This window comes from Ceratotherium simum, chromosome 31, assembly GCF_057802395.1.
Source record: "Ceratotherium simum simum isolate JZ-2026a chromosome 31, ASM5780239v1, whole genome shotgun sequence".
NCBI lineage: Eukaryota > Metazoa > Chordata > Mammalia > Perissodactyla > Rhinocerotidae > Ceratotherium > Ceratotherium simum.
Window position 1 is genome coordinate 18,282,830 of NC_141930.1, and position 14,997 is coordinate 18,297,826.

Consider the following 14,997-nt stretch of genomic DNA (forward strand, 5'->3'; position numbering starts at 1 on the left):
GGAAGAAGAAAGAGGGGGAACAAGACCAAAAACACTCCTATTCACTACCCATTAGTCCAATAATCAGAAACAGACAGTTGAAAAAAAATGTTAATATAGGCACAATTTGCTTATTTTCTATACATGTGATACCATCTATAACAGAACAAGCCTCCCAAATTAAGTCCACACAGCTGGAGAAAAAATGCTTTTTCCAAATTACTCAGATTATAAAATGGAAGAATTTGAAAGATCATGCTGTCTCACTATGCTTTGTCTGGAGCTGGTAATAGCCAAGTGTTGGTAATAGCCAAGAGTTATTTTCTGAGAGTAATAAATAAAAATGACAATTACATTTTTTTTTCAAGACCCTTGTGGAAAATACAGAATCACATTTGACTTTGTTGATGAAATGAGTTTAAGGAATTAACGAATTACCTGTAGGAGTCTCTGTTGCTGATGGTGTCATGACCTGAATCTTCCTGCTCATCTCCTGCCATATTAAAGCAGACTCGTTTGCTATTTCTCTCTCCCTTCTCATTGTCACTGTCTGTTGGTACCATGCACTCTGATGTCTTACGTTCTAATTTAGGAGAATATGTTATCGAAGACAGAAGGCTGCAATGTGATATTAAAAGAAAAAAAAGAATAAGTGCACATTTTCCAACTGGCTGCCACAGATAACTACCTTACTTGTTGAATGTGATAGGCTTACCAATATTTCTAGATGTTTCACATGAAATAAATATCCTATGGCATAAAAGTCTGTCATTCAAAGTTCACTTTTTCCTCTCAAAATAAATAATAGAAATAGCACATAATTTGGACTAGAAAGCTGTGTTCTAATCCTGCTTCTGCCACTTATTAGCTTGGTTATCATAGCAAAACTACGATAGTTCTCTTTGACATCTGTGAAATGAAGATAATAAGAATAACTGGGCCAACTGCTGTGAGAACAATGTATTCCTGGTACGTAATGGGCACCACCCCTCGCCCCTACCATTATCACTACCACATGAAAACACAGGGAAAACTTTAAAGTGCTACTCAGATATTAAAACAAACACCAGGGTCCAGCCCAGTGGTGTAGTGGTTAAGTTTGTGTGCTTCACTTTGGCGGCCTGGGGTTCGCCAGTTTGGATCCCAGGCGTGGATCTACACACTGCTCATCAAGCCATGCAGTGGCAGTGCCCCATATACAATGTAGAGGAAGACTGGTTCACACATTAGCTCAGGGACAATCTTCCTCAAGCAAAAAGAGGAAGATTGGCAACAGATGTTAGCTCAGGGCGAATCTTCTTCACCAAAAAACAAACGAACAAACACGAAATGTGCTTAAATATCCTCACTGGCTTCCCCTCGGCTATCAAAAACCCACCTACCCATCTACCCCTGCCTTGGGTTCTCCCCAGCTTTCTCTGTTTGACAGGGAGAATATGGTGTTGTCAATCCTTTCTCATGGCTCATACAAACAGCAGTCCTGGCCGTTGTGATCACAAGACATTAAACAGAGTCACACACAGTGTGGGGGTCAGAGGCAGCAGGAGCTACTCAATATCACCCACAGTCCAGTCACGATGAAATGTCATGAATCTGCCCAAATGAAAAGCTCTTTCACTTGGCTCTTGGCTAAAATGCCACGTTCAGACTCTGAATTGGTATAAAACTTGATGAGGACTTTGATAGCACTGATTCGACCACCCTAGACTTGAATGTTTGGCTGTAAAAGGTTTCTGTTAGAACTGTCTAACTCAAAATTATGCAGAAATGGAAATCAGTCTTTACTATCAAACAACATGCTATAAAACTTGCCAAATGAATTAAACCACATCTGAACCAAGGGCCCATGCATGGCTTCTCCAGCCAACAATCCTCTTCCCATTTACCAAGTACCACTGACATTCTGTTCTAGTCCCCAGCACACGTGCACATATCTTGACACTCATTTATCCATAGCAGTATCATGTTTGTTTTATTTTAAGACTCTGAAAATGTCTTAAACCTCTTGCATATATTCCATAATGTCAAACCCGATGCTGTGTGTTGAGTAAATATTTAAGTGATTTCACTAATTAATTAATTAAACATATTTATCGTACCATGCATTGTTCTTGGTGCTATGCATATAGCAGTTTATAGAACAAACAAAAGCCCTTGGGCTCTTGGATCTTAAATTCTACTGGGAGGAAACAAACAAGAAACAAGAAAACCATACAGTATATCACATGGTGACAAATGTTAAGGAGAAAAATAACGAAGCGAAGGAAGCCAGAGCTGCAACTTCAAATAGTGTAGTCAGGTAAGGTCTCGCTGTGAGCTGATATTTGAATAGTCTTGTGGCATTTGATTGTTTTAGATATACCAGTGAGAATCAGGGAGGTGTGTTCCATTGCTCAAGGCCCCGTGAAGCTATGAATTATTTTAAACACAGTTTTGCTATTTGGAAAAATACTTTTACATCTTGTAAAACAGACTGCGTATTTATCCACTCCCTCCACCCAGAAGATTACAACACTAGATTAACTCTAATTTCCCAAGCTGCACACTGCACAGACTGATGAACTCTGCATACCAAAGAGGAAAGCCATGCAGAAGTTCTCATCCGCAAGCAGTCCTCTGTGTTTTATGTATCTTTTAAATTAGAAGTCATGGGGCTGAGCAGAAACATTTTTTTCAAAGTTATATAAATTGTATTCACATATTTGCTTTTCATTTTAAACAGCTAGAATCACGCTTGTACTGACCCTGTGGGAACAACTGTTAGGCTAACAAACAAATGATAGAAAAAGTCTTTTTGACACCATGTTTCTGCACAAAATTTCTAGATTCTTAAAAGTAATAATAAGGCATAAAGATCAATATTTGTGCATGCAGAAATATTTCCCTTTACTTTTGCTCATATACAATATTAAGCTACCTACTATAGGTCCATTAATTCTGAATTAAAGTCCTGAGCAGTGTGTCATTCTGCATCAATCACCTCCTAATGTCCTTGATGAAAAAAGATTTTTGTATGGTCTATGCTGCATCTACTTGTGTGTTTTTCTATTAAATTGAGATTTAAATATCATCATCATCATCATCATCATGATCTTCATCATAGCTAACATTTGTTGAGCTCCTATGCCAGTTACTATGCTAACTACTCAACAGTAGTTGAGTATTAATTCATTCAATCCCTAAAACTGCCTGATACAGTAGGTATTACTACTATTATTATCCTCATTTTAGAGATGGGGTGAGTGAGACACACTCTTATATACATATACTTTGCAAACTAAGCAGAACACCCCCTCCCTGCCTATCATTTACACACTCTGGAGGGAGGAAGGTGGTCATTCTGGTTCCCATCACATCCCAGTTCTCCTAGGCACATGACTGGGTGGCCTCCCCTTCCCGTGAGGATGGGAATGATCAGGTGACTTGCTTTCGCCAATGCAATGTGAGTGGAGGTGACATGGGTCCCTTCTAGGCGGAAGTCTTTGTGCAAGTGTGCAGTCAGCCTCATTCCCTCCAGCTATGGTGACAATTAGACACATTCCAGCTGATGGGGCTCTGTCAGCCTGGGCTCTGAGTGAGGTCAATGTGCAGCAGAGACCCTGTGACCCAGATGGGCATGGAGAGCGAGCAAGAAAGAAACCTTGTTACTTTAAATCTGTGAGGCTTTAGAGTTTTTGCTAACATAACACAAAGGAGGTTAAAAACAGTTGCATAGAAATGTGGATGTCTAGGTAAATATGACATGAGAGACTGGGATACATGAATATCTCCTTTATTCTGGGGAAGCAGGCACAGCCTCTGTACACATCAGCCACTAGCCTAACACTTGAGTGCCTAGAAGGCCAGTCATGACCCCAGGAGTAGGGCTGACCCAGTAGAGGCTGGTCATGTTCCAGGATCAGAAGGAGGCTACTGTGCCTGAGCTCAGGGAAATGAGTTTGGAGAGGTGGACAGGGGCAGATCACGTAGGGCCGTGCAGGCCACAATAATGCATTTGATATCATTTTAAATGCGTTGCAATGCCATTAAATGGTTTCAAGCAGGGGACTAGCACAATTTACCTTTACAGATCCCTCTGGCATCCACTGAATGTAGAATGTATTAGTGAGGTACAGCTGGAAACTCCTACCGTGGGTACTAGTGAGGGGACGATGGTGGCCCAGGCTAAGGTGATGGGGTGGATACATTCTGAGGTGTAACTGACAGAACTTGAAAATGTACTGGCGGGGAAGGGGAAGGAAAGAATCAAAGACGATACGTAGATGTTGGCTTGATGAACTGTGGAGATGCGGAATACCTTACTGAGAAGGAGGAAGACCTTGATGGGGGGTGGTGGTGAAAGTAGATTTGAGTATGAGAAAATCTAGAATTCAGTTTTGAAAACTAACTTAAGTTTGAGATTTCTGTGATACATCCCAGTGTTTCATAAGCCGAATCACAGAGGAACTGTGAGAATGAAATAAGTCAGTGCATATAACAACATAACTATGCCTGGCACTAAGCCCCTATAATACATGTTACTTTCTATGAAGCTGCGCCCTCTTTTTATACACTTTCCAGCAAAATGCTTGAGATAATTCCACCACCAACCCTACCATTCCTATCTGTAGCCCCCAGCTCGCTAAATGTTCTACAATGTGGTCTGTTCATCACTCAAACCTGGGACATCTGGCACCGCAAAATGAAGTCTGTTCTCATATTTCCTATCTTCACTAGCCCCCAGTACTCTTTATTTATTTCCTCCCTGTGAGAATACACAAGCCCTGTATTTTAAAATCCCATCAAGAGTTTTGGACTATCCATGAATTATTTTTCCCTTTATTTATGTCTAGTACCTAAGCATCATTAACCAGAAAAGAGCCCATTAAAGGGCAAAAGTATTTAATCTTCCCCAAATGAAACAGGAATCACAAAGTCTTGATTAAACTCATAACATCACCTTATTTCATGTTACTAAACAGCAAATTTGTCTCTAGTTCCGTTTTTGGATCTGAACAAAATAGGAGGATTTAGTGGAATGCTTATGTGTTAAAGGAAATTTTACTCTAGGAGAAGTGTTCCCAAGTGTTCCCAAGTGACAGGGTCACCAGACTTTGTGACAGTTCAGCACTGAGCCCTTTCACAGGAATGAAGGACTTCCAGAAAGGCTAGCAATGAGATGTTGTGAGGCAGTTTCTCTTAAAACGTGGTACAGCATCTGAGATCTACTTCTCCACGCTGCAGAGACATCTATATCTGACCAAGAATAATTACTACCCGGCCAGAAAATTGTTTGGTAACTAGCTTTTTAAATAATTTGTCAAGCTTGACTGCATCTCTGAATGGGGCTATGAGGAATCCAGACACTTGGACAACTGCACTGTTTCAAAGTGATTATATCACACATTGAATTATGTGGAACATATTTATATTTAGAATTAAATTATATGGTGCATACAGAGAAGACCAAGGAAGTTTCTCAAATCATTTGCTCATTTCATGTCACTTTCCTAACAAACATGCACAGTTGGGTAAAGGATTTTAGAATAACAGAGTGGGGAAATCTAAGCAAAAATAGGTAATCATTTTAAGTAGTTTTGGTTAGTAAAAGTAGCTTAAACCCCTTTCTGCAACTAGTGCTTTAAATATAAAGCATTTTAAACAGAGTAAAGGGAGCCCCTTGGCTCTAACTGTTTTCTTGAAAATATATCTACATTAGCTGAACATAAAGAAAAAAGTCAATAAATTAAGAAAGACAAATTCTGGACAATTGCCAGGCAGTGCTGGGCAGTCAATGCATTAGTGGCCTAGTCTCCAAGGCAGTGTCCACTCAGGCACATCAATAACCCTGCCATTGACACAGGATTCATCTGAAAAGTAGAATAATAACTCTTGGCCTAACTGGAAGTATGGGATTATTCCAGATGTTCTCATAAAATCCCTTTGAGATCTAGAATACATAATTCAATGCCACTATTTATTGCCTTAGTAATAAAGATTCTTCCTCTATGCACTTCCTAAATACTTCAGGGGAAAAAAAATGGTTTCTAAAATAGAACATAACATATAATAAAATTCAATTTATTAAATAAAGCAAAATATAAAGCCCTAAAATATTAACTTCTGTGTCACAGGTCATGCTAAAACAATGCAAAGTATGATACAATTGCTTAAAAATAGCCACCTGTTCTCTTAGCTACCTCAAACCGTTTAACAATAGTCACAATATAATATACCAAATGTTATATGTAATTTTTAAAACTAGTTTATCAGACACAGGAAAACAGAATTTTAATTCTAAATTAACTCATAAAAACGTCAGAAAAAAACTGCATAGTAAATAGTAACTATTTAAGATAATCTTAGAAATATGATGCATCTAATATGGTGATTTTCATCTCTAAATTTCAAAGATGTGAACATAAGAGATTGTCTCAATTAAGATTTTATTAGTATAATGTCTAATTACAACAAAGGCTTAGAATAAATTCTAAATACTTTATGTCAAAACTGAATTGTCGGTGAGGGGCGGAGTCAAGATGGCGGCGTAGGCAGACTCTGAACTCACCTCCTCCCGTGGACACAGCCAATTTACAACTACTCGTGGAAAAATTACCCCTGAGACAGAACTGAAAACTGGATAAGAGGAACTCCTGCAACAACGGACAATCCTAACTGGGGTAGAAGAGGCAGAGACTCCCTTCTGGAGAGGAAAAACGCCGCCTTCACAAGCCGCCAGCTTCACGGCCGCCGGGAGCAGCTCACAGGTACGCACCCTCCCTGGAGGCGCGGGGCCCTGAGCCGGGGAGCGCCCCCGCTGTGGGCATTTTGTGGACCCAGCACAATCGACACCAGCAGCATAATATCTGACTTTGCCTGCTACTAAAGCATTGGGGAGTACCCCCAGAAAACCCGGTTCACAAAGAAACTAAAACTGGCTCTTAAAGGGCCCGCGCACAAACTCACCCGTTCCAGAAAGCATCCTAAAATCACCAGAAAGAAAAGTGCACAGTGCTTGGGTGACAAGAGACTCACCTAATAGGCCCTGAGTGCATCTCGGTGAGGGGTGAGACCTCTCCAGGGACTGGGACATTGGCGGCGGCCATTGTTGTGGCCTGGTGTGAGCGTGCTGACACAGACGCCATTGGAGTTCTCCCTGAGACCTGCTAGCCCAGGGTCTGCCCCACCCGCTAGAGCACCGATTTAATCCAGCTCAGCCAGGGCAGGCAGCCCACCCTAGAGACTAGCCCCACCCAACAACAAGCCCTCAGGCAACGTGTGGGCCTGCATAGATTGGTGACTGGATTCTCTGCAGCCTGGCAACTGAGCTGACTTGAGCGGGGCAGGGTGTGCACACGGAGCGGGTGGAGAGTGTGGGGCGGTGGCAGAGTGTGTGGGGCTCCCGCCGTGGAGAGACTGGGTCCACTTGGGGAGGTCAGGGCACTCACACGGGGCAGGACTGTGTTGACTGTGTGTGTGGACCTGTGGGCGGCAGGGCTTCTCAGCCACAGAAGACTTGTACTTCTCAAAGACCCACATAGGAGGTTTGCTCCACCTTCCAAAACCTGAAACAATTGGGTGCTCCTGTGCCTGAGGCCAGCCCCACCCAGCTGCAATCCTCAGAGAGCTGACAAGAGACCTAATAGGCTAGAGGCTTACAGCAATTGTAAGGCCCTGAGCCTAACAACCTGCCACGGGGGGGGGGGCTACTCACTTAAAAGAAATACTGCAACACAAATGTGGTATTAGAACTTGCAGCCAACTGTGCTGGGGCTCCCCACAGCTGATAAAGAGACTGAAGGGCCCACAACAACTACAAGCAGCTGAGCATTACAACAGCTGGCCAGGAGCATAACTCAGCCTCCCTGGGCGCCTACAGGGAGAGCAAACAGGCCACAGCAGAAGGATACACGTAGCCCACATAGGGGTCACCCCTGGAACATTGAGAACTGAGGGAAGCACACTGGAAGCCTCCTAAGCCATCACTTACATAAGGTCACCTATCCAAGAGCAGGAGACGTAGCTGACCTACCTAATAAGTAGACACAAGCACAGGGAAAGAGGCAAAATGAAGAGGCAAAAGAATACATTCCAAGTAAGGGAACAGGACAAAACCCCAGAAAAGGAACTTAGTGAAACAGAAATGAGCAACCTACCCGACAGAGAGTTCAAACTAAGAGTGTTAAGGATGCTCACTGATCTGGGGAGAAGAATAGATGGACTCAGTGAGAATGTCAACAAAGAAATGGAAGATATAAAAAAGAACCAATCAGAAATGAAGAATACAATACTGGAAATGAAAAACTCATTAGAGGGACTCAGAAGCAGAGTAGAGGATACAGAAGAACGGATCTCTGAGCTGGAAGAAAGACTAGAAGAAATTACCCGAGGTGAACAGGTAAAAGAGAAAAGAATTAAAAAGACTGAGGACAGTCTAAGGGACCTCTGGGACAACATCAAGCGCACTAACATCCGTGTTATAGGTGTCCCGGAAGGAGAAGAGCGAGACAAGGGGGAAGAGAATCTATTTCAAGAAATAATAGATGAAAACTTCCCTAACCTAAGGAAGGAAACAGACATCCAGGTACAGGAGGCACAGAGAGCCCCAAACAAGATAAACCCAAAGAGGCCCACACCAAGACACATCATAATCAAAATGTCCAGAATTAAAGATAAAGAGAGAATCCTAAAAGCCACAAGAGAATGTCAAGTTACATACAAAGGAAACCCCATAAGGCTATCAGCTGACTTCTCAGCAGAAACCTTACAGGCTAGAAGAGAATGGCATGATATATTTAAAGTGCTAAAAGGAAAAAACTTACAGCCAAGAATACTCTACCCAGCAAGGTTATCGTTCAAAATGGAAGGAGAGATCAAAATTTTCCCAGATAAGCAAAAATTAAAGGAGTTTGTCACCAAGAAACCAGTGTTACAAGAAATGTTAAAGGGACTGATTTAAGGGGAAAAGAGAAGACCACAAATAGGAAAAATTATCTATTTCCACGATCAGAACGTAATGGATACAAATGCACAAAAAAGAGGTTGGATATGATATCAAAAACATAAAAGGAGGGAGGAGGGTAGTTAAAGAGTACAGCTTTCAGACAGAGGTCAAACTAAAGTGACCATCAATTCTGTATAGAAGAAGTAAGGAACAGAGAAGGACTACTAAAACACTGAGAAAAAAAAAAAAAAAGTTAAAAAATGGCAGTAAGTACATACTTATCAATAGCTACTTTAAACGTCAATGGACTAAATGCTCCAATTAAAAGGCATAGGGTGGCTGACTGGATAAAAAAACAAGACCCATATATATGCTGCATACAAGAGACACACTTCAGACCTAAAGACACTCACAAACTGAAAGTGAAGGGATGGAAAAAGATACTCCACGCAAATGGCAATGAAAAGAAAGCTGGGGTAGCAGTACTCATATCAGACAAAATAGACTTTAAAACAAAAACTGTAAACGAGACAAAGAAGGGCATTACATAATGATCAAGGGAACAATCCAACAAGAAGATATAACACTTGTAAATATCTACGCACCCAATGTAGGTGCACCTAAATATATAAAGCAATTATTAACAGACATAAAAACAGAAATAGACAGTAACACAATAATAGTAGGGGACTTTAACACTCCACTTACACCAACAGATAGATCATCCAAACAGAAGATCAATAAGGAAACATTGGCCTTAAACGACACACTACAACAGATGGACCTAGTAGATATATACAGAGCATTCCATCCAAAAACCGAAGAATACACGTTCTTTTCAAATGCACATGGAACGTTCTCCAGGATTGATCACATATTAGGCCACAAAACAAGTCTCCATAAATTTAAGAAGATTGAAATAATACCAAGCATCTTTTCTGACCACAAAGGTATGAAACTAGAAATCAACTATAGGAAGAAAATCAGAAAAGCCACAAATACATGGAGATTAAACAAAATGCTACTGAACAACGACTGGGTTAATGAAGAAATCAAAGAAGAAATCAAAAAATACCTGGAGACAAATGAAAATGAAAATACGACATGCCAGAATTTATGGGATACAGCAAAAGCGGTTCTAAGAGGGAAGTTTATAGCAATACAGGCCTATCTCAACAAACAAGAAAAATCTCAAATAAACAATCTAACAATGCACCTAAAGGAACTGGAAAAAGAAGAACAAACAAAGCCCAAAATCAGTAGAAGAAGGGAAATAATAAAAATCAGAGCAGAAATAAATGAAATAGAGACCAAAAAAACAATAGAAAAATTAATAAAACCAAGAGCTGGTTCTTTGAAAAGATCAACAAAATAGACAAACCTTTAGCTAGACTCACCAAGAAAAAAGAGAGAAGGCACAAATAAGTAAAATCAGAAATGAAAGAGGAGAGGTTACAACAGACACCTCAGAAATACAAAAGATTATAAGAGAATACTATGAAAAACTATATGCCAACCAATTCGACAATCTGGAAGAAATGGATAAATTCTTAGAATCATACAACCTTCCAAAACTGGATCAAGAAGAAGTAGAGAATTTGAATAGACCAATCACCAGTAAGGAGATCGAATCAGTAATCAAAAACCTCCCCAAAAATAAAAGTCCAGGACCAGACGGCTTCCCTGGTGAATTCTACCAAACATTCAAAGAAGACTTAATACCTATCCTTCTCAAACTCTTCCAAAAATTGAGGAGGGGGAAGCTCCTAACTCATTCTACGAAGCTGACATTACCCTGATACCAAAACCAGACAAGGACAACACAAAAAAGAAAATTACAGGCCAATATCACTGATGAACATCGATGCGAAAATCCTCAACAAAATACTAGCAAATCGCATACAACAATACGTTAAAAGATTATACACCATGATCAAGTGGGATTTATTCCAGGGATGCAGGGATGGTTTAACATTCGCAAATCAATCAACGTAATACACCACATTAATAAAATGAAGAACAAAAATCACATGATCATCTCAATAGATGCAGAGAAAGCATTTGACAAGATACAGCATCCATTTATGATAAAAACTCTGAATAAAATGGGTATAGAAGGAAAGTACCTCAACATAATAAAGACCATATATGAGAAACCCACAGCTAATATCATCCTCAATGGTGAAAAACTGAAAGCTATCCCTCTAAGAACAGGAACCAGACAAGGATGCCCACTGTCACCACTCCTATTTAACATAGTATTGGAAGTCCTAGCCAGAGCAATCAGGCAAGAGAAAGAAATAAAAGGGATCCAAATTGGAAAGGAAGAAGTGAAACTGTCACTATTTGCAGATGACATGATTTTATATATAGAAAACCCTAAAGAATCCACCAGAAAACTTTTAGAAGTAATAAACGAATATGGTAAATTTGCAGGATACAAAATCAACATACAAAAATCAGTTGCATTTCTGTACACTAACAACGAAGTAGCAGAAAGAGAAATTAAGAATACCATCCCATTTACAATTGCAACAAAAAGAATAAAATACCTAGGAATAAACTTAACCAAAGAGGTGAAAGATCTGTACAACGAAAACTATAAAACATTTCTGAAAGAAATTGAAGAAGACACAAAGAAATGGAAAGATATTCCGTGCTCTTGGATTGGAAGAATTAACATAGTTAAGATGTCCATACTTCCTAAAGCCATCTATAGATTCAATGCAATCCCTATCAAAGTTCCAACAACATTTTTCACAGAAATAGAACAAAGAATCCTAAAATTTATATGGAACAACAAAAGACCCGGAATAGCTAAAGGAATCCTGAGAAAAAAGAACAAAGCTGGAGGTATCACACTCCCTGATTTCAAAATATACTACAAAGCTATAGTAACCAAAAGAGCATGGTACTGGCACAAAAACAGACACACAGATCAATGGAATAGAATTGAAAGCCCAGAAATAAACCCACACATCTATGGACAGCTAATCTTTGACAAAGGAGCCAAGCACATACAATGGGGAAAAGAAAGTCTCTTCAACAAATGGTGTTGGGAAAACTGGATAGCCATATGCAAAAAAATGAAAGTAGACTCTTACCTTACACCATACACAAAAATTAACTCCAAATGGATTAAAGACTTGAATGTAAGACCTGAAACTGTGAAAGTTCTAGAAGAAAACATAGGCAGTACGCTCTTCGACATCAGTCTTAGCAACATCTTTTCAAACACCACATCTGACCGGGCAAGAGAAACAATAGAAAAAATAAACAAATGGGACTACATCAAACTAAAAAGCTTCTGCACAGCAAAGGAAACCATCAACAAAACGAAAAGACAACCTAACAATTGGGAGAAGATATTTGCAAACCATACATCTGATAAGGGCTTAATCTCCAAAATATATAAAGAACTCATGCATCTCAACAACAAGAAAACTACCAACCCAATTAAAAAATGGGCAAAAGACCTGAACAGACATTTCTCCAAAGAAGATATACAGATGGCCAACAGACACATGAAAAGATGTTCAAAATCACTAACTATCAGGAAATGCAAATCAAAACTACAATGAGATATCACCTCACGCCTGTCAGAATGGCTATAATTAACAAGACAGGAAACAACATGTGTTGGAGAGGTTGTGGAGAGAAGGGAACTCTCATACACTGCTGGTGGGAGTGCAAACTGGTGCAGCCACTATGGAAAACAGTATGGAGATTCCTCAAAAAATCAACGATAGAACTACCATATGATCCAGCTATTCCACTGTTGGGTATTTATCCAAAGAACTTGAAAACACCAATTTGCAAAGGTACATGCACCCCTGTGTTCATTGCAGCCTTATTCACGATAGCCAAGACTTGGAAGCAACCTAAGTGCCCATCAAGGGACGAATGGATAAAGAAGATGTGGTATATATACACAATGGAATACTACTCAGCCATAAGAAACGATGAAATCCAGCCATTTGTGACAACATGGATGGACATTGAGGGCATGATGCAAAGTGAAATAACTCAGAGGGAGAAGGTCAAATACCGTATGATTTCCTTCATTAAGTAGTAGATAATAACAACAATAAACAAACACATAGGGACAGAGATTGGATTGGTGGTTACCAGAGGGGAAGGGGGGAGGGAGGAGGGTGAAAGGGATAATTGGGTACATGTGTGTGGTGATGGGTTGTAATTAGTATTTTGGTGGTGAACATGATGTAATCTATGCAGAAATAGAAGTACAATGATGTACACCTGAAATTTTTACAATGTTATAAACCAATGTTACTGCAATAAACAAAAAATTAAAAAAAAAAAAAAAAAAACTGAATTGTCTATGGCAGTATGGGATGATGAGTGTGTGATCTAAACAATACATATCTGACAGCAATCTGAATCTGTAACTTCACAAAGAGAGTACCAAGAAAAGAGGATAATGGTGTTTTTACCATTTCCAGATTCTACCAATTTTGAATATATTCAATAATTTCAGTCCCTTGAATGATGTGCAAGCATGACATCAGGCAATATGCTGACTGCTTTTTGTATTTATTTTTATAATTTTCACCCCAAACATGTAATTTGTTATTATTATTCATCCTGTTCTATACGTAAGAAACTGAGCTACCCCAAATCTCGTGTTGTTTTGACTATATGAGCTACACTGACTAGATGTGAAGCAGAATCACACACAGTGATGTGGCAAGTCATCCTACAGAGTTCAGGAAATTCGCCAACCATCAAAATCTTAAATAAGAATCACCGCTGATCTCTTTGGAAAAATTTTAATTAACATCCTCCTCTTCTCCATTCTTGGTAAAAATTTCCAAATTACTGGCCCAGCTGTTTGAGTTATTGCTTCGCGGACCATTAATTCAATCAGAAGAGAAAAAAGGTGTTGGTCATTGGTCCTAGGGATACATAATTTTGCATTTACCCATTTAACAAGTATGTTAAGGATTTGTTATATTTTATATTTTTCATAAACATCTATTGAGTGCGTATACACCAAATATTGTATTCTGTTCTGTAAAGGATACCAGAAAATCCCTATACACAGTACTCCTACAATCATATTTTTCCATCTAATGTTTTCACACTGAAACTTATTTAGTGTTTTCTCTAAGATACAATTTTCATTCTCTTCCCTGGTATCAAATGTTTCCTTAAAATATATATCTACATATTTGCCATGTTTTATCATTTTTAAGGTGTTCGAATAAAAAGTGATCAGCAAAAGAATGATCAGCAAAAGAATCCTACATTTCCAAAAACTAAAGAGAGAATGATGGATGTTCAAAAGTCACATATTCTACAGCTTATCAGGCACATTTAAAAGCAGAGTAAATAAAATACTTACTCATCTATTTGACAAACACACATCTCCACCTCTTTCAGCGCAGTCTGAAGTTTGCCCAGCAGTTTCTGATAGATATCTTGGGTTTCTAAGTCTTCTTCTTTTAACAAATACCGGAGACCGTGCCCATCCTGCTGTCCCAGAGACAGACCGGAAGGGGCCGCCATGGTCGTGATTGTATGCTGAATGTACACCATAGGGCTGAGTTTCCCTGAGGAGGTAAAGTCATTCCACAGTCATATTTATGACCTTTCACCTACAGTAACAAAGCAGTGCAATTCACTTTAGACGTTCCAAGCTTACATAAAATAAAATGCCAATCCAATGCTGAATTTAATTCAGAAATTAAAGCTTATGGGGGGTTGTGATTAAAAACTAGAAATACAGTTCGATCCCCTGCCCCACTGTGATGGTGTGGAACAGCATTATGCATCCCTTGCAGCTGTTCCTCCTGTGTTTTTCTGATAGTTATAAGGCCATTTCAGATTAATGGTTTTCACAGCAAGATGAGCTGTGCCTATCACACATAAAAGGAAGGCAACACCAATCATTCTTCTTAGAGGAAAAATAATAAAACTGCATAACTCCATTTTCATTCTATAAACACTTACGCAAAATTATCCAAATAGAGTGAGGAATTCTTTCTTTATAAGAGTTCAGACTTGCTTACACACCAGGAATCTATCCAATGTCAGGGATGCAGGAATAGTTATGATTGCCTAAATTACTTTTC

The 14,997-nt window shown here is 39.4% G+C and overlaps 1 protein-coding gene across 3 annotated transcripts in view; it reads right to left on the minus strand.

Moving 5' to 3' along the window:
- Positions 1 to 14,997, minus strand: part of PREX2 (phosphatidylinositol-3,4,5-trisphosphate dependent Rac exchange factor 2) — a 284,540-nt gene that overhangs the window by 99,937 nt on the left and 169,606 nt on the right. For all 3 annotated transcript variants that reach the window (XM_087420479.1, XM_004436261.3, XM_087420480.1), the window contains 2 exons: positions 14,268 to 14,475; positions 418 to 597 (listed from right to left, as the gene is read on the minus strand). In XM_087420479.1, the coding sequence (XP_087276605.1) occupies positions 418 to 597; positions 14,268 to 14,475 (388 nt within the window). The remainder of the gene's footprint in view (positions 1 to 417; positions 598 to 14,267; positions 14,476 to 14,997) is intronic.